Source organism: Staurois parvus, unplaced genomic scaffold, assembly GCF_062004578.1.
Source record: "Staurois parvus isolate SC_StPar_1 unplaced genomic scaffold, SC_StPar_1.0 ptg000137l, whole genome shotgun sequence".
Taxonomy (NCBI): Eukaryota; Metazoa; Chordata; class Amphibia; order Anura; family Ranidae; genus Staurois; species Staurois parvus.
The window spans coordinates 12,123,350-12,148,253 of record NW_028317933.1 but is presented as its reverse complement, the minus strand read 5'-3'; the positions used below and the strand labels follow the sequence as shown (position 1 = coordinate 12,148,253).

General features: G+C 44.8%; 1 protein-coding gene across 2 annotated transcripts in view; it reads right to left on the bottom strand.

Annotated features, from left to right (window-relative positions):
* SRC (SRC proto-oncogene, non-receptor tyrosine kinase) overlaps positions 1–24,904 on the bottom strand; it is a 92,755-nt gene that overhangs the window by 16,967 nt on the left and 50,884 nt on the right. Inside the window, exons 4-9 of one of the 2 annotated variants that reach the window (XM_089673358.1) lie at positions 22,019–22,033; positions 21,794–21,892; positions 17,868–17,971; positions 7,381–7,530; positions 507–662; positions 4–183 (exon numbers count right to left, since the gene is read on the bottom strand). In XM_089673358.1, coding sequence (XP_089529484.1) covers positions 4–183; positions 507–662; positions 7,381–7,530; positions 17,868–17,971; positions 21,794–21,892; positions 22,019–22,033 — 704 coding nt within the window. The remainder of the gene's footprint in view (positions 1–3; positions 184–506; positions 663–7,380; positions 7,531–17,867; positions 17,972–21,793; positions 21,893–22,018; positions 22,034–24,904) is intronic. The other variant, XM_089673359.1, reaches the window with a different exon arrangement.

The window sequence follows — 24,904 nt, the reverse complement described above, 5'->3', positions numbered from 1 at the left end:
TACCTCTGTTCATGTACTCGGTCACAATATAGATGGGCTCTTCGGACACCACTGCATACAATTGGACAAGTTTCTCATGGCGGAGTTTCTTCATGACCTGTGCCTCCTGCAGAAAGGCCTCTGGGGACATAGTGCCAGGTTTGAGGGTTTTAATGGCCACTCGTGTAGTGCCGTTCCATGTACCTAGAAATACATGAGAGAAAAGATTACAAAAACCCTATATCTTCCTCTTCACACTCTTGGCAGGTCAATCTGAGCTTCTGAACAAATGAAAGCATGAGGAGGCCTTCTTGACATTTATGATAATCCATGGTTTGTTTATTATGGGTGTTTTTTTGTTTTCACAGACACTGATAAACAGCCCAGATCCAAAGATGGTTCTGAGCCCTTTAACATTACCACAGATATTTTAGATGTATGGCAGTGTGGCATGCATGGTTGTACATACTAACAGTCACTTCAGTGAAGGAATGGAAGATGTGGTATTATACATAGAGAATACTTACCCATCCACACTTCCCCAAAGCAGCCTTGTCCCAGCTTGAGCTCCAAACGTAATGAGTCTCTAGGAATTTCCCAGGCATCCTTTGCCAGACCTTGAGTCTGTGGCTTGGACGTAGGACACACAGTAGTCAGCCGGTGACACAAACCATCCGCATGTTCTGGGGAGAAAACATAGAAAACCTGTTAAGGAAGGTTATGAAAATTTTTTTTTTTCTGAACGAAAAGGCCAGTTGCTATACGTAGGTAAAAATGGTGCAAAAAAAAAAATCTCTCTCTTCCAATCAGTCATTTCTGGCCTCATGTATAAATGTGTCCTGAAGTGGACCTATTCTCAAAGAGCAAAGATATGCGATCCTATCTGGAAATTTTAGAAAGGTTAAGTATATGTAAAGACAGAACTTTTTTCTTTGTTTTGTATATAGTGGGGAAGAGTTAAGCCAGTCATCGATGGATTGAATCTCAGCCGGTTCAGCAGGGACTGGCTGAGATTCGATCCATCTATGGGCAGGGTGATTGTGCCAAAGTCGATCCATCGATTGACTTGGGTACAAGTCCTTACTTCCCATCTGGTGAAAGAAGAAAAGGAAGTGAGAATAAACCTCTATAGAGGAGTCCCGTATATAGTAGCATTAGAGCATAAACCTGGCAGGAATTTGAACCTTTCCCACTCTATCCAAAGCTAGAAACATTTTATGCAGGTTATACACTTTAATTCTGCCTAAACAGTACAAAAATACAACAGTTTGCCTTAAAGTAGAACTAAAGGCAACACTTTTTTCTCATTTTTTTAAATTTGGCATCTGTGTCCCACTGGGGATATTTCCCTTCATTGTCTGTCCCATAGCCAAAACAGGAAGTGAGAGGAAATTCCTGCAAAGCGAGGGAATCCTGGGATGTCACCCGAACTAGTGCCTCCATTAGAAGATTTCTCCTCTAACTCTTCTAGTGTCAACCCAAAATTTGGGATTTTCTTTTACTTTCACTTTTAATAATAACAGTAAACAGGACAAATAGAGAGGGCGAATCTCCCAAATGGGGGGACAGACAGCAATAAAAACTGACAGGGGTTCTAATCCCTCTAATGCTCCTGCTTGCTCATTACTCCCACTAGTCTTTGTATGTCATCAGACATGAGGAGGTAAAGCCCTGCTCCACTGCCAAGATGGCCACCTCCACACAGACACCGATTTGAACAAAGCATAGTAAGTTGTCTGACTGATTGCCATTACCCTATAACAGGCAAGATAGAGGAAAAAAAAAAAAAAAAAAAGGAATGCACCCATTATACACATTTAATGGAGGGGTAAGCGATCCTACACTAGCTTTTCGATTTAGGGTTAGATAAATTTAAAATCATTATCTTGCACACATAGCTTTGGTTCCGCTTTACTCCTCCCACACTGACTGACCTGAGACGTGACACCGCTATGCTCCTCCCACACTGACTGACCTGAGACGTGACACCGCTATGCTCCTCCCACACTGACCTGAGACAAGACACCGCTTTACTCCTCCCACACTGACAACCACCCCTTTCCTGCCCCAGGGGGAAAAGGGCACCCTCCCCTCCTCTGTCCTCCCAAGGGAGGGAAGGGCACCCACCTCTCCTCCGCCCCAGGGGGAAATGAGCATTTATCCCTCCTCTGCCACCCTGTGGGGAAGGGCAGGCAACCAACCCCTCCCCTGCTGCAGGGGGGACAGGCGCCCACCCACTCCCCCAAAATACTAACACCGTTATACCCCACATCAGTGTATCCCCAAAACTGAAACTGCTATACCCAACCCCCACACCAGTATACCCCCTCAATACTGATACCGCTATGATGAACCGAACAGTGCTTTTCTCCACCAGCACTGATTGACCTTAGATCTGACACCCACCCCTCCGCCGCCCCAGGGGGAGGCTGACACCCACCCCTTTGACCTGGGGGGCGGGAGACCACCCCTCCCCCAAAATACTGACTCCGCTAATACCCACATCAGTGTATCCCCAATACTGAAACTGCTATAACCTACTGGAGAAGGGACACTGCTCTATTCCTCCAGCACTGACTGGCCTGACATCTGACACCTCTGCTCCAAAGCTACTAACGTGAGATCTGACACTGCTATACCCTGACACAACTGACTGACCTGATAACTTATCCCACTATTCTCCACCACTATACACTGCCAGCACTGACTGATCAGAGATCTGGCACAATTATACTCCACCATCACTGATGAACCGAACAGTGCATTTCCCCACCACCATTGACTAACCTTTGATCTTTTTCCACTATATTCCACCATTACTGACTGACCTGACACTGCTATACCCCACCAGCACTTGCTGACTTGAGATCTGACATCTTTATACCCTCTAAGCACTGTCTGACCTGACACCGCTATATTCCTTCAGCACTGTCTGACCTGACATCACTATACTCTGCCGGCACTGACTGGCCTGAGATTTGACACTGCTGTTCTCCACCACCTTTGAAAGACCTGATACCATCATGCTCCACCAGCACTGACAAGCAATATCAAGATTTAACCAACTGATGAAAACACTTTATGGGCCAATTGAAAAACCAATGGCAGGGACTTTTTTTATTTATTTTTAATAACGCCATTGGTGTGGCTTTGTCTGACATTGAATTTGTGCTTGGGAAGGCCTGCTGTAATGAAGCTTGGTAGCAAATAAGACATTAAAAGATAAAATATAATGGTTTTGCATCAATTATTACTTAACATCTTTTTAAACTGATGTTGTAGATCAGTTTTTACTATGGACTATGTACTATATCCAAATACAACATCAACATAGTAAAAATAATTAACATGGGTGCTCCCATTTCTAATCTCTTTTTAAAAATGCCAGTTGTTTGGTTGTTATTCTGACTCTCCGGCTTTAATACTTAGCAGCACTAGGGTTGTCAGTTTGTACCTGGAGTTTGCATGTTCTCCCCGTGCCTGTGTGGGTTTCCTCCAGGTACTCTGGTTTCCTCTCACACTCCAAAGACACGCTGGTAGGTTAACTGGCTCCTGTCTAAATTGGCCCTAGTACGTGTAAGTATGAATGTGAGTTAGGAATCTTACATTGTAAGCTCCTTGAGGGCTAGGGACTGATGTGAATGTACAATACATAAGTGTAAAACACTGCGTAAATTGATGGCGCAATATAAAGCACCTGTAAAAAATAATGAATACTTTGGTCGCTAATGTGGGACAAATAGGCAGACAAAGAAGGTCAGATTAAAGTAAAATCCCTTGTCTCCAGTTTGTTGACTCAAAGTATTGAAAGTAAGAGGGTCACCTAATGGTCAATGAAAAGATGACCAGTATCCTCCATGACTCCCACCCTAAATTCCTCATGGTGTGGGCCTTGGTGGACTTGCGCTCTTCCAACTCTGTACCCAATCACTTTGGGTATTCCCAGTTAATCTATTTTGCCCTCTAGCCTGGGGGAACTCCCTTCTGCCTTGCTTCCTCCCTCTCCTTACTTTCCACCTTGCTCTTCACACGCCTTCTCTTCTCCCTTTTTTCTTTTTTGTCCTATAGTTTTTTGCATTGAGTCCTCACCCCAAACCCCTCTCCAGCCCCGGGGTCTAAGGACTCAGGCATTTCGTGTTGACCCCTGGCCCATTCTGGAGTCATTTTGTTGTTTGAGTTTATATTCCTTTCAGCATCCTATGTTATTATTACTATTCCACATTGTGTCTACTGTTTATATCCCCTGCGTGGGAATATTGTGGCTGTGTTTTTTTTTCCCAATAAAAATATTGTACCAGAAAGTAAGAGGGTCACATTAAGAGCCAGGCATTTAACATTTTCAAAATGAGTAGTCAGCAATGACAGCCTCCACAATATTCCCAGGAAAGACTTACTTTAAAGCAGGGTTGTCAAACTGGCGGCCCTCCAGCTGTTGCAAAACTACAAGTTCCATCATGCCTCTGCCTTTGGGAGTCATGCGCGTTACTGTTAATCTTGCAATGCCTCATGGGACTTGTAGTTTGGTAACAGCTGGAGGGTCACCAGTTTGACACCCTGTGCTTTAAAGGATAAGTTCACCTTTGGGAACATGTTACATGTTCCACCTGTTTTTATGGAGGAACAAGTAACATGTTGCCACAGCCGTAGCCACCCCACCTTCCTGACAGATAGTACGGGGAGACGTTTCCCCGTACTATCTGTCAAATTTGAAAACAGCATGGCCGTGCGGGGCTCGGCCCACACAGCCGCATCATTCATTCACGGATTTCCGCGAATTGACTGAACAGCAAGTCCCGACAGCCTTAGCGGCTGTGGGCTTGTAGTCCTCAATGAACTACCACAGCACTATGGAACTCTGTGGTAGTTCATTGAAGCTTCCTGTCAGAATATCTGCTTGCCCCTACATCCTGTAAGGCAAGCAGATATTCTGACAGGTCTGCAGGAGCCCTGCATGGCATCAGCGATCAACTGATCGCTGGTGCAATGCTTTCCCGTAGACAAAAATAATAAACACACATTTTGTTTACCTGCAAAAAAATGTGCATTTATTACTTTTGTCTAAACGGTGAACTTATCCTTTAAAATGTTTCATACACGGAATAATCACAATTTTTTGTGGAATCTGGTATTAAATAATCAAGTGTTTACCAGCACTTCCATGATTTGTTTCATTTGTTTATTGAGAACGCAGCATCACAAAGGTCAGAACAGTCAACATTTCGGAGCCTTGCAGGGTGCTTCCAAACAATGACATGATGACAATGTGAACAGGCCTTGAGGAAGGGACCCCTGCAAGGGCTGACCTATGTGACACTGTCTTCACCAACATCACAGGAGTGCTGGCGACACCCTATTTCTTGATTGAGATCTCACAGGGCACCAATCATCCAAATAAATAGAAGCATCCACATACAACACAGGTCTAACACTGAAGGAAGTGTGGCTCTAACACCAACTGTATGGCATGCAATAATGACAAGTACAGGGTGAGAAAGTCCTCTCCAGCAGTCCCTAAAATGTGTCCCAGTTTTAACACCCCTTGCCTTCTGAAATACTTCCTTTGTCCTCATTCCGGTGCTGGGACATTTGTATATGCAGGGCCAGCATGACAAACAGCTGCTTCCTGAGCACTTCAAAGGTAACATGAGACCGTGAAATTGTCTTCCAAATCCTTTTAGCCTCTCAAACAGTAGCATTGTAGAAAAGACAACACATGGCCATCCTATCACTCCGTCTGCTGTCCAGTCCTGCTACACCACTTGTGTTTTCACCAGCACAGCGACTGAATGGAGCATCTTTGGGGCAGAGTTATGGGTTATGTGTCTGCTGCTCAGAGATTCAACCAAAATTCACACAATTAAATCTGCTAATAAAATGAGTGCCTCTGGTTCAACTGTGCAGCAAAGCCCTTTAGCTGGCTATACATTAACCCAAATTCGGCCAGTTAAAGCGTTTGCAGACCTCATACATGAAATGTGAACAAAGTGTAAGCTTGTCTCAATTAAGAACACAAAGTATAATTTCTGTCTGCTGCTTCGTACCTCTGCTATCTGCAAGAATTAAGTTTTTTTTCTGAAAGTTTTCCTGACACCAAGAGAAAAATGGTGACATGGGAGAAACTGTGTGGGGGGGGGGGTTGTTCCTTCCTTCCAATCAGCTCTCAGAGCGCTCCTCACTGAGCTCTGCAGAGTATAATTTCATCTATTTATTATTTATTTCAGGTACTTATATACCCCGGTCAATTTAGGCAGCGCTTTTCATATATATTGTTCATTCACATCAGTCCCTAACCCACAAGGGGCGTACAATCTAAGGTCCCTAACTTACATTCATATATACACATACTAGGGCCAATTTAGACAGGAGCCAATTAACCTACGAGTATGTCTTTGGAGTGTTGGAGAAAACCGGAGTACCCGGAGGAAACCCACACAGGCACAGGGAGAACATGCAGACTCCAGGCAGGAGGTGCCGTGGTTGGGATTCGAACCAACGACCCTTGTACTGCCAGGCGGAAGTGCTAACCATTTAGCCACTGTGCTATCATCTCTCTGACCCTTCTTTTTCTGAACTCTCAGACAACCTTATAAATTCTGCACTTTGCATAGCTGTAGAGAAGAGAAACTGCAGATAAATAAAGAGGTACAACATATGTAGGAGGATTTGTTTCATCTCTGTGCACCACCTGAGGCCAGTCACTTCACCAGGTATATGTAAGGGACTACAACCACTTTAAGCAGGGACTGATTCCAAGCCTGAAAAGTGAAAACTAATTCAGCCAACACATTTAAGGACTGGTAAGCACAGTACATTACATTTTAAATACTTTTGCTATTTGGGTTTCTTCCCACAATTTTTACAGGCAGTTTTGATCAGCTTCCCTCCAGACTAACCCTAGACTATAAGGCTTTAGATGGTAGCTCCATCAGGACAGAGACTGATGTGAATATTTATATGTATTCTGTAAAGCACCGAGCATAATGATCGCAAAATAATAAAATTTCATCCCCTCCCTCCTAGATTGTAAGCTCCAAGGTGCAGTGCCCTCCTATCCCTCTTGTATTGAACTGTATTGCCTCCCGTTATATTGTAAAGTGCTGAGCAAACTGCTGGCGCTATATAAATCCTGTATAATAATATAATAATAATTCAAGATATTTTTTGCTCTGCTATGGATGACCTCAGTCTTCCTAACAGTTGTTCTCTACTGCTGTCTCTGCCAAAGGCTGAGACTTTTATTGACTTAATTACCTTCCACCTTCAAAGCCAGCAAATAGCTGACACATTCTGACCCACATCCTGACCTCACCCACCCCTCTGGCCTTTCATCCTAGAAAATTAGGTTCCTATTCTTCTGTCTACATGAATTGCAGCTAATGCCATCACCCTCCCGAATCTTACTGCTGTAATAGGCCACCAGCTGCTGGAGGTTGCTGAACTGAGTCCGAGATGTGATGTAGAATCCGCCACTGTCCAGCTTGCGAATTTTATAATGTTTGACGTTCAGGCCGCGGTTGGGATCGTAGTCTGATACAGACAGGCAATAAGCACCTGGAAGATAAAAGCAAAAAAAATTAAAAATTCTATAAGTATGATATTGCATCATTCATTCCAACCAGACTAAGAAACATTATCATTGAGCAAGTTTCCACATTAAACTAGTAAATGTGACAGATAAGTATTTGAAGCTAACTGCAGATTTGCCAGCATCAGTAGCTCCTCCATGTTTTCCAGTGCAGCTGCTGATGGCACACCATGAAAATCGCAGCTGCATTTGTTCCCCATACATAGCTGCATCCCAATACGAGAGCCCCCAGATTCAAATCAACAGATTTCTCTATCTACACAAGCAAGGTGGATGGAGGAACCTTCCCCACTTTGCTACTGTATTCTGACAGCAGGGACTTCTTGGCTGTCAGAATACACCGATCAGCCCTGCAGCTGATTGGCTGCAGCCATTGATTGAGTTAAAATTTTCCAAAATTCCCATTTAACAGAAAGAGATCAGGAAAATACTTAAATGGATCAAAATTTAGCTGGTCCCAGCTGAACTGGCTAAATTTTGATCAGTCAGTGGCCAGCTTTGATGGACCTTCCACAGTTTAACCTACTAACCTTCTAAATCCCTCTCCTGTGCTCTTATATTTATTTTAGGAAGTGAAGATATAACTATTATGCCAAAGCTACTTTGGGCTCCTTACAGGCCACTCTAAAGGTGACCACACTGTACCATCTTATTGTACAATCTCCATTATATCTACCATTAACTATGTAGTGCAAGGGACTGTCTGATTTGATACTACTTGAATAGAATGTTTGAGTAACTGTAAAGAAGAATGTGCAGTGATTGTACAATCAGATTGTATAGTGCATGGTCAGCTTTAGGTCCTACATATGTAAAGCAGTATCAAAAACAGATTAGCACATGGTATAGATCCCAAAATTCTCATTCTGCATCGTTTTAAAGGGGTCATGCAATATTTTTATGCTCTATAATTGATCTGTGGACCTTATATTGACATTGTACCTTTAAACGGAGATTGTAAATTTACTTATCTATAATAAAGCCCATCTTTGGCCAAAAAAAAACACAAAACAAAAAAACTAAACATTTTCCCATGCAGCAGGGCCGTGTGTGCACTACAAGGGTTAACTGATTGTTTTGTACAGGGGAGAAGAGAAAGGAGATATACTTACCTAATCCTCTGATTTTTCCAGTACAAGACCGGTCTGGCACCCCCGCACTACTGAGTTGTGGACTGTTCCTTGATGTCATCAAGCCCAGAGCAGGCTCATTAGGCCAGGAACAGTCCATCGCTCGGTCGTAGGGGAAAGGCTGTTTTCCAGTGGAACGAAAGACCGGGCGAGTATAAGCTTTCTCCTCACCCACAGACAAAATGAGCAGTTGACCCGTCTATTGCAGGCACAGCCCCACTGCGTGGCAAAACTTTTGTTTGGCCTGGAGATGGGCTTTATTTACCTTGCATTTGTCAAAAATTTAATAAAACGTATTGAACAAGAAAATTGCAGCTTCAGGGAGAAGTACTGTAGCTAGTTACAACATTGACTCTGTAGCTACAAATCACTAGAGAAAGCAACAGCATCTAAGGTGTGCCCCCCACATCTATGGAATGAGGGCTCTCCTTCTGACATCCAACAGGGCATGTGCTGATGGAAGTGTGCACTGTGCATGTGTGGTCGTTTGTCAAAGGGAGAGCGCTGGTTCCTTAGATACTGGGGGCACACCTTATACGCTGGCGCCAGGATTTCTCATGTCAGATTCTGCACAGGCAGATATTTCCTTTCACCAAATTTTTATTGACGTTGTAACAAACAGCAAGGTTATAATTAACATGCCAAGGATTTAATTCAGAGCCTATAATGCAATACATATTAATTATAATGATAATTATCAGAGAAGAAAAAAGTGTTTCTATACACAGTCATGAGACGAACAGATATAATGGCAATGAACAAATCAACGTTCTACTGAAACGTCCACATGAGGCACCTTGGTGCATATCTCTCAATGGAAGTTCTCTTGCCAGACTTCAGGGAGGCCACCCTTGGCCTGCAGGAGAATCATCTAGGCCTCATACATATGATGATTCTCCTGTAGGCCAAGGGTGGCTTCCCTGAAGTCTGGCAAGAGAACTTCCATTGAGAGATATCCACCAAGGTGCCTCATGTGGACGTTTCAATAGAACGTTGATTCCACAAGGATCTCCAAGCACATCCTTGAGGGTACTTTTGTGCAGGGCGTTGCATGGATCAGAGGGCACGCAGGCTGCATGGACCACCTGTGCACACAAAGACGGCCCTTTCAATTGAACAATGTTTTATAAAATCCCGGGGCCCCTTTATTACATAGTAAATTTTAGTACAAAGGTGAACATGTCCTTTATAGTAAAATTGTGGCCTAAACCAAACCAGTACTAAAAAAACATCTCCTCTCCATCCTATGCTGACTGACCTATTTGCTGGCTGACCAATCACGTGAACCCGCTCCCTTGTGTCAACCAGCAGTGGCTGCATGGGAAAGGAGGGGGCACCGACAATGGCTGGGACATGGGAGCCTATGGGGGAAGTCACTACGCCTGGAATTCCAAGCCAATGTTGAGCACTCTCTCCTCTCCCTTGCAGCTGCCGCTGGCTGTTAAGGGTAACCATGTGACCGTATTGAAGGAGGCTGAAAAGAGGCAAGTACTGTGTATAGGTCTTACACAGGTTAGTCAGCATAGGTATTAGGAGGGGGGAGGGGACATTTTTAGGGCTAGTTATGTTGAATCTCACCTTTGTTAGAGGATCACGTTTACTCAGGCTTTAATCACAGTGCTGCGCAAGGCAATGCCTCACAACTGAATATCAACTTGACCACCAGTGACGTACATGATTGTCCCACACGTGAGGTATCACTGCGAACTTCAGGTCATGAATGTCCCACACATGTGAGGTATCACTGCAAACTTCAGGTCATGATTGTCCCACACATGTGAGGTATCACTGTGAACTTCAGGTCATGATTGTCCCACACATGTGAGGTATCACTGCGAACTTCAGGTCATGAATGTCCCACACATGTGAGGTATCACTGCGAACTTCAGGTCATGATTGTCCCACACATGTGAGGTATCACTGTGAACTTCAGGTCATGATTGTCCCACACGTGAGGTATCACTGTGAACGTCAGGTCATGATTGTCCCACACATGTGAGCTATCACTGTGAACTTCAGGTCATGATTGTCCCACACATGTGAGCTATCACTGTGAACTTCAGGTCATGATTGTCCCACACATGTGAGGTATCACTGCGAACTTCAGGTCATGAATGTCCCACACATGTGAGGTATCACTGCAAACTTCAGGTCATGATTGTCCCACACATGTGAAGTATCATTGCGAACATCAGGTCATGATTGTCCCACACATGTGAGGTATCACTGCGAACATCAGGTCATGATTGTCCCACACATGTGAGGTATCACTGCGAACATCAGGTCATGATTGTCCCACACATGTGAGGTATCACTGTGAACTTCAGGTCATGATTGTCCCACACATGTGAGGTATCACTGCGAACTTCAGGTCATGCATGTCCCACACATGTGAGGTATCACTGCAAACTTCAGGTCATGATTGTCCCACACATGTGAAGTATCATTGCGAACATCAGGTCATGATTGTCCCACACATGTGAGGTATCACTGCGAACATCAGGTCATGATTGTCCCACACATGTGAGGTATCACTGCGAACATCAGGTCATGATTGTCCCACACATGTGAGGTATCACTGCGAACATCAGGTCATGATTGTCCCACACATGTGAGGTATCACTGCGAACATCAGGTCATGATTGTCCCACACATGTGAGGTATCACTGCGAACTTCAGGTCATGGGCAGTAATTCTAGCACCAGAACTCCTCTAAAATCTTTTACAGGTTACAGTTTAGATTTACAACGTGTCACCTATGAGTAGTAACATTTTCGCCGTTTATTACCGTTGCATGGGCATGCACAATTTTAAGTGACAGGTTTGATATCTATATACTTGGCATAACATAATATTTTATATTTTACCAAAAAATAGATTATGCATTGTGTTTTGCATTAAAAAAATAAAAAAGTGTATTTGTCCTGGAAAAATTGCATTTGAAAAACCGCTGCGCAAATACTGTGTGACGCACAAAAATTGCAACGCCCATTTTATTCTCTAGTGCCTCTGCTCTTAAGAATTATATAACATTTGGGAGTTCTAAGAAATTTTCTAGCAAAAAATACTGATTGTTACAGTTAAAAAAATCAGTGCCAGAAAAGTGGATATAATAAAAAAATAAAGTGGCGTGTCACGTTTTGTATGTTGATTTGTGGAGTATGAGGAGATAGGTACAGTAAGTACTGAAAGTTTTCTATTTTTGTGGTGTTTAGAGTACACAGACACCAACGTGCAACGGATGTGAGAACACAAGCAGTTCAGATGGAGAACACAATATGCCACGCAACCATTATATTAAAAAAAAGGAGCAGGAAGTGCATTGTGGGTGAGACAGGTCTGCTTTGTTTGTAGAAAAACAGCATTAGGATGAGGTAACAACTTCAGACAGAGCTGGAGGCAATGAAGTGACACAGGAACAAAATAAACAGGCTTGTGTGAAGATATGAAGAGAAATTAGACTTGGAAAAGACATAGCCGCCGGCTCCGGGCCTGCCTGTGGCTTCCATTACTGTGGAATGAAAAGGAACACATCAGGACGGGGAGACTATGCACAGCATCCATCCTCCCAGCTCCACACACAAGAGGAGCCCTGAGGCCTCCGGCACACACATCGCTTCTGGTTGCTACGGGTTACACGAATATTTATCTCACTGACCCACTTATTGCCGCTGCTCCCCCCCTGAAATGTTTCCCCCTCCCTTCACTGCCAAAGGTGGCCTGACAGAGGAGGGAGGGGGATGTATGGAGAGAACCAGAGCGGGAGAGAAAAGAGAATCCAGACACAGACACAGCCTTCCCTCCCTGTCACTACACACCATGTATACCCTCTATACTACACGACTCTGGAATTCCGATTCCGTCACAAAACATTATTGTATAAGGAAGCGCAAAGAGCAACGATAGCGGGCAAAGTGAAGGAACCACAAACCATCACCACGCCTATACGGGCTTAAAGCGGTATTATACCCAAAACACATCTTATATTTATTTATTTCAGGTACTTATATAATGCCGTCAATTTAGGCAGCACTCTACATATATATTGTACATTCACATCAGTCCCTAACCCTCAAGGGGCATACAATCGAAGGTCCCTTACATTCATACATACACACAGGGGCGGACTGACCATTGGGGAACTCGGGTCAGTAGGGGGCCCCATGAAATGTCCCTGGTACCTTTCATAGGCTTTTTTGGGTGTGGTGTGAATGTGGGCGAGGACACAGGGGCCCCATGATCCCTTATTGCCCGGGGGCCCCATGAGTTGTCAGTCCGCCCCTGCATACACATACTAGGGACAATTTAGACAGGATCCAATTAACCTATCAGCATGTCTTTGGAGTGTGGGAGGAAACCGGAGTACCCGGAGAAAACCCACGCAGGCACAGGGAGAACCTGAAAACTCCAAGCAGGTGGTGCCGTGGTTGGGATTTGAACCAACGACCCTAGTACTGCCAAGTGTTAGCCACTGTGCTGTCATCTCTCTGCCCCCTTTTTTCTGAAATCTCAGACAACCTTATACATTCTGCACTTTACATGAAGAGAAGACTGCAGATAACTAAACAACATATGTAGGAGGATTGGTTTCATCTCTGTGCACCACCTGAGGCCAGTCACTTCACCAGGTATATGTAAGGGACTACACTCACTTTAAGCAGGGGCTGATTCCAAGCCTGAAAAGTGAAAACTAATTCAGCCACCACTTTTAAAAAGACAGTTTAGTTATATTTTAAATACTTTTGCTATTCGGGTTGTATAGTGTATTCTTCTAATCCTTAATATGGTGGCTGCATTGGTTTTCTTTTGCAGGCTTTTTTCCTCCCTTTATTTTCACCTGGTGATCCTGCAAATTACCGTATTTTTCGCACCATAAGACGCACTTTTTTCCCCCCCAAAAAGGGTGGAAAATGTCAGTGCGTCTTATGGAGCGAATGTAAAGCGGCCGGTCCGGTATTTCTGCCGCCACCATGTCAGAATACCGGGCCGGCCGCTCAGCTGTTCTCTCCTGCAGGGCCTTACCTGTTCCTCGCTCCAGCGCTGCACAGTCTTCCCGCGCTGGCTTCTGTGACAGCCGGGTGCCCACTGCGCATGTGCTGCGCTTTGTGAATGATCCGGTGTCTTCTGGGACACATGAAAGGTCACAGAAGGCGCCGGGCCATTCACAAAGCGAAGCGCTTCTTGCACCTGCGCAGTGGGCACCCGGCTGTCACAGAAGCCGGCCCGGGAAGAAGAGGGAAGGCAACTCCGCGGAAGTGGGAGCGGGTACCTGTCAAATTCAGGTACCCGCTCCCCCTCCCTCCCCAAAGGTCAGCAGTCTCTGGTCATCCCCTTCACTGTCTGCAGTCTCTGGTCATTCCCTGCTCTGTCCGCAGTCTCTGGTCATTCCCTGCACTGTCTGCAGTCTCTGGTCATTCCCTGCACTGTCCGCAGTCTCTGGTCATCCCCTGTACTGTCTGCAGTCTCTGGTCATTCCCTGTACTGTCCGCAGTCTCTGGTCATTCCCTGTACTGTCCGCAGTCTCTGGTCATTCCCTGCACTGTCCGCAGTCTCTGGTCATCCCCTGTACTGTCTGCAGTCTCTGGTCATTCCCTGTACTGTCCGCAGTCTCTGGTCATTCCCTGCACTGTCCGCAGTCTCTGGTCATTCCCTGCACTGTCCGCAGTCTCTGGTCATCCCCTGCACTGTCCGCAGTCTCTGGTCATTCCCTGCACTGTGTCCGCAGTCTCTGGTCATCTCCTGTACTATGTCTGCAGTCCCTGGTCATCTCCTGCACTGTGTCCGCAGTCTCTGGTCATCTCCTGCACTGTGTCCGCAGTCCCTGGTCATCTCCTGTACTGTGTCCGCAGTCTCTGGTCATCTCCTGTACTGTGTCCGCAGTCTCTGGTCATCTCCTGTACTGTTTCTGCAGTCTCTGGTCATCTCCTGTACTATGTCCGCAGTCTCTTGGTCATCCCCTGTACTTTGTCCGCAGTCTCTGGTCATCTCCTGTACTATGTCTGCAGTCTCTGGTCATCTCCTGTACTGTGTCCGCAGTCTCTGGTCATCCCCTGTACTATGTCCGCAGTCTCTGGTCATCTCCTGTACTGTCTGCAGTCTCTGGTCATCTCCTGTACTGTGTCCGCAGTCTCTGGTCATCCCCTGTACTTTGTCCGCAGTCTCTGGTCATCCCTGTACTATGTCTGCAGTCTCTGGTCATCTCCTGTACTGTGTCCGCAGTCTCTGGTCATCCCCTGTACTATGTCTGCAGTCCATTGGTTCAGAATATTTTTTTTTCTTGTTTTTCACCTCTAAAACCTAGGTGCGTCTTATGGTCAGGTGCGTCTTATGGAGCGAAAAATACGGTACACACTTCTTGTCATTGGGTGACTCCATTCTGGATGGAGGAGCAACAGAGACATCTTTGGACAAAAGCACTGTCAGTCTGGGGGGAGAGGGTTAACTACTTCAATACCGCACACTTTCACCCCCTTCCTGCCCAGCCCAATTTTCAGCTTTCAGAGTTGTTGCACTTTGAATGACAAGTGCACAATCATTCAAAACCGTACCCATATGACATTTTTATCTTTTTTTTTAGACCGCGCTTTCTTTTGGTGATATTTAATCACCACCAGGTTTATATTTTTTGCTTAAAAAGAAAAAAAAAAAGGCCAAAAACGTTTGAGAAAAAAAAAAAACAAAACAAAAAAACTTAGTTTCTGTTACAAATTTTGCAAATAAGTAATTTTTCTTCAAGGATATGTGGTGATGGGCACCAGTGAGGCCGCACCGATGTGCACTGATGAGGCTGCACTGATGATCGGTGCCCTGGTTATCAGTGTAAATGTGTCCTGTCAGCCTTGCTGGTTATTGCCTCTCCTTTCCTCACACAGTGACAGCATGTGAGGAACGGAATGGCGATAACCGGCAAGTTTGTTTACATGGGATCGACTGATTGGACACAGCTGATCACATGGTAAAGGGCAGCTGTAGCTGGCCCTTTACCTTGATCTGTGATCAGCTGTGTCCAAAGGACACAGTGGTCACCCAACTCTTGAAGGAGCCTATTCTAAGTTTTCACAGCTCTTACTGTGAAGAAAACTTTTGGTATTTGGAGATTAAATCTCTTTTCCTCTAGGCCGGAGGTGTCAAATTGGCGGCCCTCCAGCTGTTGCCAAAGTCCCATAAGGCATTACAAGATTGACAGTTACAAGCGTGACTACCAAAGGTAGAGGCATGATGGGACTTGTCATTTTGCAACAGCTGGAGGGCCTCCAGCTTGACACCCCTGCTCTAGACATAAAGAGTGCCCCCTTGTCCCTGTGATGACCTCAGGGTGAATAACTCGACACCGAGTTCACTATATGAACCACTGATGTATTTATACATGGAGATCATATCCCCCCTTATGTATTATACATGGTGATCATATCCCCCCTTATGTATTATACATGGAGATCATATCCCCCCTTATGTATTATACATGGTGATCATATCCCCCCTTATGTATTATACATGTTGATCATATCCCCCCTTATGTATTATACATGGAGATCATATCCCCCCTTATGTATTATACATGGTGATCATATCCCCCCTTATGTATTATACATGTTGATCATATCCCCCTTATGTATTATACATGGAGATCATATCCCCCCTTATGAATTATACATGGTGATCATATCCCCCCTTATATATTATACATGGAGATCATATCCCCCCTTATGTATTATACATGGAGATCATATCCCCCCTTATGTATTATACATGGAGATCATATCCCCCCTTATATATTATACATGGAGATCATATCCCCCCTTATATATTATACATGGAGATCATATCCCCCCTTATGTATTATACATGGAGATCATATCCCCCCTTATGTATTATACATGGTGATCATATCCCCCCTTATGTATTATACATGGAGATCACATCCCCCCTATGTATTATACATGTTGATCATATCCCCCTTATGTATTATACATGGTGATCATATCCCCCCTTATGTATTATACATGTTGATCATATCCCCCCTTATGTATTATACATGTTGATCATATCCCCCCTTATGTATTATACATGTTGATCATATCCCCCTCAAAAAATGAAAAGGTAACACCCTGCACCCATCTGACTAGAATTATTATCAGTGTCAGTATCTCTTGGGTAGGAAATCGGAAAAAAAAAAAAGTCAAAATGTTCTGTACTATTGTTCTGAGTCTTACTACAGGTACAAACAACAAATAACGTACACGTATGTGGTATCGCTGCGATCGTCAGGAGCAGGAGAATTTATTTTAGGTCTTTGGTGGTAGGTTATGGTAGTTCGAGCATTCGGGCACTGCCCGAGGGCCTGGGGTCAGTAGGGGGCCCCATGAGATGCCCGTGGTACCTTTTATAGGCTTTTTTGGGTATGCTTTGAGTGTGGGCAAGGATACAGGGGCCCCATGAGTTGTCAGTCCACCCCTGTATACAACTATATTTACAAAAAAAAATGTCCTATTATTTTGGGCCAAAAACACAAAAACACCATCAGGGAATATCTGTTACCATTTACCGCCAAAAGAGCCCAATTTGTCCTGAAAAAACACCACAAGGTATAATCCACCTAGATGCACAAAGTAGTTGGATATGTACGATTTTACTAACACATGTCAAAGTTGCAAAATTGTATTCAGGCATTAAGATTTGTTTTACCCTTTGTCACTAAGGGGTTAATGCACATCTCCAGCCAAAACATTTTTTTTGTACATTTCAGTACACAATAGAAGCTTATTGTTTTTCCCAACAAAATACTGGCAAGTCAGTCTTGCAATTCACAACTCTACCACACTACACAGCCAGGAAGATCTCACCAATAGTTCTTGCTTCAAATCACTAATTGCACAGAGCTGATGGTGCGGATTATTATTCAGTGAGTAAGCTGGAGCAGGGACACACCCGGAAGTACTGATGAAACATGAAAGGAGACAAGTGTGTGATCTGCCTGGCTGTGCAGTGTGGCATAGCATTGGTGTTTGAAATTCAGGACCAAGCTACAAATCATCTGCCAAGTAAAACAGTTCACCTATTGTATGGAATTCAAGTGTTGGGCCATTTGCCTGGAGATCCACTACCAGTACGTTTGGATGAAATGTCACTGTACAGGTAAAAAAAAAAAAAAGAAAAAAAAAAGAAGTCCTCACCTTTGGTGGTCTCGCTCTCTCTCACTAAGAAAGTCCCTCGTGGGTTCTCCTGATTCAGCAACAATCGCTCGGATTCCCTGCGTGTGATCTTCCCAAAATACCACCTGTGGAGGGCAGAGATGACAGTGAAGTGCAGCAACTATATACAATTGCATATTAGTACTACAGGGCAGGATGGATGAGAAACAGCTGAATGAAAAGTCCGATAAACAATCCCCCTGGCATGACTGGTTTGAATACTCGCTCGACTTTACAATGAAGTTGGATCTGTTAATACTGCACTACCTTGACTTCTTCATTATGCATATAGTCATGTACATAGGGGGTTATTTACTACAACTGGAGAGTGCAAAATCTGGTGCAGCTCTGCATAGTGCTTTAATCTACAGGACTCCTACACAGTGCTCCAGTCGACAATGATTAAGCCCTATGACCACATTTATCTATTGGAGCAGTGTCTAGGAGGCATGTCAGACTTCTGGAGATCCAGAACACTGCTTTGTGTGAGAGCAGCGGTCCTGATTTCCAGCTTGCTGCCAACACATGGTAGTGAGATAAAGTTTGTAAAACACTAAAACATAATTATAAAATCTTACACGTAGTGCGTTGGACTCCCCCACCCCATGCTCAGTGGTTTCATCCAGTGGTCCCCAAGTCACTTCTGCGATCTATGGTGATGTAGGGCTGATGGGAGGTACCACAGCATGAAGAGGGGAACCAGGAACCACTTTAGGCTAGGTTCACACTAATACGGTGCGGTATATTGCATGTGATTCGCACAGGAACAGCACCGCATTCCTGTACGAAATGAATGCGAATTGTGTGCAGTGCGAATGGAGCCATACATTATGTATGGCTCAAACCACACCGAACCCGCACCAAAAAGGGACAGGAACCTTTTTTGGGTCCACACTAGAATCAGATCGCATGGGTATTCACACCTATGCGATCCGATTCTGCACATCGCACTGCGTTTTGCGGACCGATTTCGGGGTGTTAACATACACACCCGCATGGGTTCGCAGGAACGGGGTGCGATTCTGATGCAGTGTGAACTCAGGCTTAAGCAGAAAACACAGGTAAGGTAAGTATATAGGGGCTAGGGATGCCATTTGAGACATTATTTCTATGTCTTGCATGATCAAGGCGACAGTGGAGAGATTTACTAAAACCGGTGCACTCAGAATCTGGTGCAGCTGTGCATGGTAGCCAATTAGCTTGTTTAATGAATCACTTTAGTACCACAATATAGCTGAAAGATGGCTACAGTGCGGCTCTCTAGTTCTGGGACGACATCCATGAACATCCTTCCCAGAACCCTGCCCCTTGCACACCCCCTAGGACGCGCTCTGTGACTGATCACAGATCGCGGTAAAAGGCCAATCACTGCGGCCTTTTACCATGTGATCAGCTGTGTCCAATTAAAAAAACAAAAAAAACAAAAAAAAAAAACAGGTTTGCGGTTATTGGCAGCCTTTTCCTCACACGCTGTGTCAGTCAAGGACAGCTTTTACCCAGTAATGCTGTCAGTACTTTGTTCACACTGATAATTAGGGCACTGATCACCAGTGCTGCCTCATCAGTGAAGAAGAAAAATACTTCTTTGCTAGATTTTATAACAGAAACTAGGAAAAAAAAAATGTGTTTTTCCTCCAAATTTTCAGTATATTTATTTTCCAAGTGTTTAGCAACAATTATAAACCCCAGTGGTGATTACCGTATTTTTCGCTCCATAAGACACACCTGACCATAAGACGCACCTAGGTTTTAGAGGCAGAAAACAGGAAAAAAAAAATTCTGAACTAATGGACTGCAGACAGTACAGGAGATGACCAGAGACTGCGGACAGCACAGGGATGACCAGAGACTGCGGACAGCACAGGGATGACCAGAGACTGCGGACAGCACAGGGATGACCAGAGACTGCGGACAGCACAGGGATGACCAGAGACTGCGGACAGCACAGGGATGACCAGAGACTGCAGACAGCACAGGGATGACCAGAGACTGCGGACAGCACAGGGATGACCAGAGACTGCGGACAGCACAGGGATGACCAGAGACTGCGGACAGCACAGGGATGACCAGAGACTGCGGACAGTACAGGAGATGACCAGAGACTGCGGACAGCACAGGGATGACCAGAGACTGCGGACAGCACAGGGATGACCAGAGACTGCGGACAGCACAGGGATGACCAGAGACTGCGGACAGCACAGGGATGACCAGAGACTGCGGACAGCACAGGGATGACCAGAGACTGCGGACAGCACAGGGATGACCAGAGACTGCGGACAGCACAGGGATGACCAGAGACTGCGGACAGCACAGGGATGACCAGAGACTGCGGACAGCACAGGGATGACCAGAGACTGCGGACAGCACAGGGATGACCAGAGACTGCGGACAGCACAGGGATGACCAGAGACTGCGGACAGCACAGATGACTGCTGACCTTAGGGGAGGTGGGGAGCGGGTACCTGAATTTGACAGGTACCCGCTCTTACTTCCGCAGAGTTTTTGTTTGATCTTACCTGTTCCTCAATTCAGCCGCGCGCTGTCTTCCCGGCTTCTGTAATGGCGCTCGGCATGACAGCCGGGTGCCCAGTGCGCATGAGTGAGAAGCACTTGCACTTTGTGATTGGTCCGGCGGCTTCTGGGATCTGTCATGTGTCCCAGGTACCGCCTTACCATTCACAAAAAGCACCGCTTCTTGCGCATGCGCACTTGGCACCCGGCTGTCATGCCCAGTGCCCACACTACAGAAGCCGGAAGACAGCGCGCCGCTGGATAGAGGAACAGGTAAGATCAAAGAACAAAGAAGTAAGAGCGGGTACCTGTCAAATTCAGGTACCCGCTCCCCACCTCCCCAAAGGTCAGCAGTCATCTCCATAAGGCCCCGCTGCAGAGCGGAGCGGCCGGCCCAGTATTCTGACATGGCCGCGGTGGAAATACCGGACCGGCCGCTCCATATTCGCTCCATAAGACGCACTGACATTTTCCCCCCTTTTTTAGGGGGAAAAAAGTGCGTCTTATGTAGTGAAAAATACGGTACATACCACCAAGACCGAGCACCTGGCATTCAAAGTGCAACAGCACTGAAAGCTGAAAATTGGCCTGGGCTGTAAGGGGATGAAAATGCCCGGTATTGTAGTGGTCAAGCTTTCATAATAAAACCTGGAAGCGGACTAGTTATTATGCAGAGTTGCACCAGATTTTGCACCCTCCAGTTTTAGTAAATAACCTCAAGTGTCTTGTTAAAGAAAACTAGAAGGCTGAACCATAAAATCATGCAAGATTTTTCATCCATGTGTGCCCAGTTCAGTCATGAATATTTATTTTGTATAAAGGAGAAGTTCACCTTTTGTCATAGTTTAGGTGTTACACCTGTATTTAGAGTGTAACACATAGCATGTTACTTTGGAGCAGTCCCCCACACCCCACAAATCCACGTTATAATAGCGGGTAGGGGATCCTCTCCCCATACCCGCTGTTACATTTTAAAACAGCAGAGATGTGCGAACCGCCACCCACACAGCCGCATCATTCACTCATTAAGTTCTGTGAATTAGTGAACTACAAGTCCCATCTTCCATCTTGGCAAACTTTTTGTAGTTCATGGACTCTTCCTGAACGTCATTAACTGTCTGCCTGTATGGATCTGTAATGAGCGTCTTCAGCCTGACATTGCACCCGCAATCCACTGATCATGAGTGTAAAGCTTTGCAGCAGTGTAAAAAATTAATAAAAGGCACTTTTTTTTAACCTACAAAATTTTGTGTGTTATTGTTTTTTTTAAAGGTGAACTTTATGTTTTCAAAAAAGATCTTTTGCAGTTTGAAGATAACAAAAGACATCCCAATTAATCTAACATCTAAAGAGGTTATAATATTTTGCTAGAATCATATCAGTGTCATAGTACTCACTCTTCAGCCTGAATGGAGTCGGAAGGAGCCACGTAGTTGCTTGGAATGTAACCGGTCTGCCCGGAGCTGAGTGATCGTGCCAGCCACCAGTCACCTTCCCTGTGGATGCGAACAATGACAAAATCTTACTTACAGGATGTCTGCGCTGTAGATGTTACATGAAAGCTCCAGAGATTGCATGCATACACGTGATCACACATTCCAATGTTGTAAGCAAGCACATACCTGATATCCGGCCTCCTAGGACGCAGCATGTGAGAGAGAGAGAGAGACTCAGGATCAGGAATGATGACAGAGACAGAAGCAAAGAGAGATTGTGAGAGCTGGAGACAGACAGACAAGCTCAGCACAGAGGCAAGAGCAAGCTAACACAGAGAAACCAGGGGCGGGTATCACAATGGCAATTCATAATCTCTATGCTCATTTTTAGTAAACCAACCAAAAAAAAAAAAAAAGCTGAAAATGCTCCCTTTTTGATCTGTTTTAGTAAATAATGAATGCAATCTTGTATGCACGTAAACATATTTACTGAAAACAGACATGTTAAAAGTAACCCTACAAACGGATTACTCCATCCACACAAGCAAAGTGGATAGAGGAGCCCCCCTCCCACTGTGACTCTGTGCAGAGAGTCCCTACTGTCAGAATACACTGATCAGGATCAGCGGCTGCAGTCATTGATCATGAAAAGTTTCCCAACAAGCCGGTTTGGAAGAAGTCACTAGTTAGACTGACTTCTGTTGAGCGGGAGTGGCCACACATGCATCTAAATTCAGCTGGTCCCAACTGAGCTGGCTGAATTTCGATTAATCTATGGCCAGTTTAAGAATATGTATATGCATTGTATGGTACCATCTTTGAAAATACATGCTTTAGACCAGTGGTCTTCAAACTGTGGCCCTTTGCCCACTTTTATCTGGCCCTTGGGGCACTATTTTTCTCCACTGATACAAAAAATGGGGCAGAATTCCACCCACTGACACAATTAAAAAGGTAGAAAAACTCCCAATGACGGGTCACAATTCCTCCCAATGACGGGTCACAATTCCTCCCAATGACGGGTCACAATTCCTCCCAATGACGGGTCACAATTCCTCCCAATGACACCAATGATGGGGCCCAATGACAGTAGCTATGGGGCGCTATTCCTCCCAGTGATACCAAAGATGTGACATTGTTTGTTCTGCAGAAGTCAGGACCTTTTTTACTCCCAATAGTCTGGGCCTCCTTAGGTCCAAAGGACAGTAACTGGCCCTTTGTTTGGACGATTTTGAGGCCCCTGCTTTAGACAATGAAAGTACAGAAAAATATCAGTTGATCTGCTAGAAATCTAGTAAGCCCCTAACTTCCTTCCAGAGGCACACAATGCCTCTGCTGCACTGACATCAGCTCTACCTGACAACTTCTCAGGAATTACAGAACACCTCCCCCATCCTAATCTCCGTAAGAAGATGTCCTGTAGTCCCGAAGACACCTGTCAGGGCTGACATCACCACTATACCATTGGTGTACAAACAAGAACACCACCCCTAAATTGCACTGCCCATGTGATCGTCTGGTTTTTTTCTAGCCGTTTTTTCTCATTCTAAATCTGTGGCTGATCATATGATCAAAGCAGGCAGACCCTCTCATTTGTGGTTTGAGGAAACTAATGCAATGCCCGAGTTATTATCTACAAAAACAGAAGCAAGCAAGAAATGCAGTTAGTTGAAATGCTTACAATGTATATAATAAACCAGAAGCAGATTGTTGTTTCTCAAGTCACTACTTTGTGACCAAAAGCACTGCTTTTTTCAGGATTTACACCCTCATTTATTTACTTAGCAATACTGGGCCAACCATCTCCATCTAGACCAGTGTTTCTCAACTCCAGTCCTCATGGACCCCCAACAGGTCATGTTTTCAGGATTTCCCTCAGATGAACTGATCAAATCACCTGTGCAAAATAATGGAAATCCTGAAAACATGACCTGTTGGGGGTCCATGAGGACTGGAGTTGAGAAACACTGATCTAGACTAATGCAGGCCATAGATGGGTTAAAATCGGCTGATTTTTTGGGTGAAAAAAAAAAAAGAAATCGGCCGATTTTCGCGCTGTTAATGGGTTAATTGGTTGGCCATTTTTCTGGATTTTGATCTGTAAACTTGGAAAAAAATTGGGGGGGAGGAAGAAAGAAGAAGAAGAAGGAAAAAAAGAAAGAAGAAGAAAAAAGAAGAAACAAGATGAAGAAAAAAGAAAGAAGGAAGAAGAATTCCAGATCGCTATTATATTTGACATGTAAAAGTATTGCGGTTGCAACAATGTATCCAAATAAAAACATCTGTATCTGAAATGGATACAAATAGATACAATGTTGTAACCGCTATACTTTTTAATGTCAAATATAATAGCGGAGCTCTCTGCAGGGCACAGAAGTAATTAAATGCCGGCCGTAGACGGGACGAAAATTGGCTGATTTTTTTTACCGTTGGTGGTAACGTTGGCCTATTGAACGACCGATTTTCGATCCATCTATGGCCTGCAATAGTGTTCCTTTTTAATGTTTGTGTGTGCCTAATTATCTGAAGGCGTACCAAACACTGCAAATAGGAGATCGAAACTGGTGAGCTGTCACACTGTGAAAGCTTCACGTCCACTGGACCAGTCAACAGTTAAAGGATCAGTTCACCCAAAAGTGATATCTAAGGAGGAGGAAACCCTTCATAATGACCACAGCAGGTATGTAGACCCTATGACACATTGAGATCTCTCAGGGATTCTATTGGGGAGATCTCCAACTGGTGATTTGAAGTTGAACTCCGGACAAAAAAAAGTAGCAGCAGCCTCCCATGGTAGCTTATGAAGTTGGCCATTGGGCTACCTTTTATCAGGTCCATCAGATAGGGAAATTGCCATCTGAAACTGCACGCATAGTAGGTTGACAACTCTGTCACTGAATGACAACAGCGGCTCTGCCTTCTGGGCTTTGATCCCTGTGCATGCTACTCTAAATGTTTGTACTTTTGTATGGCTGTCGGTCTCAGAGTTTGACAGGCTGCCGGCAGCAAGGCTGGATGGGACATTTTTGCAGATAATCCCAGTTCCTACGTTTTCATGCATAGGACATGGAC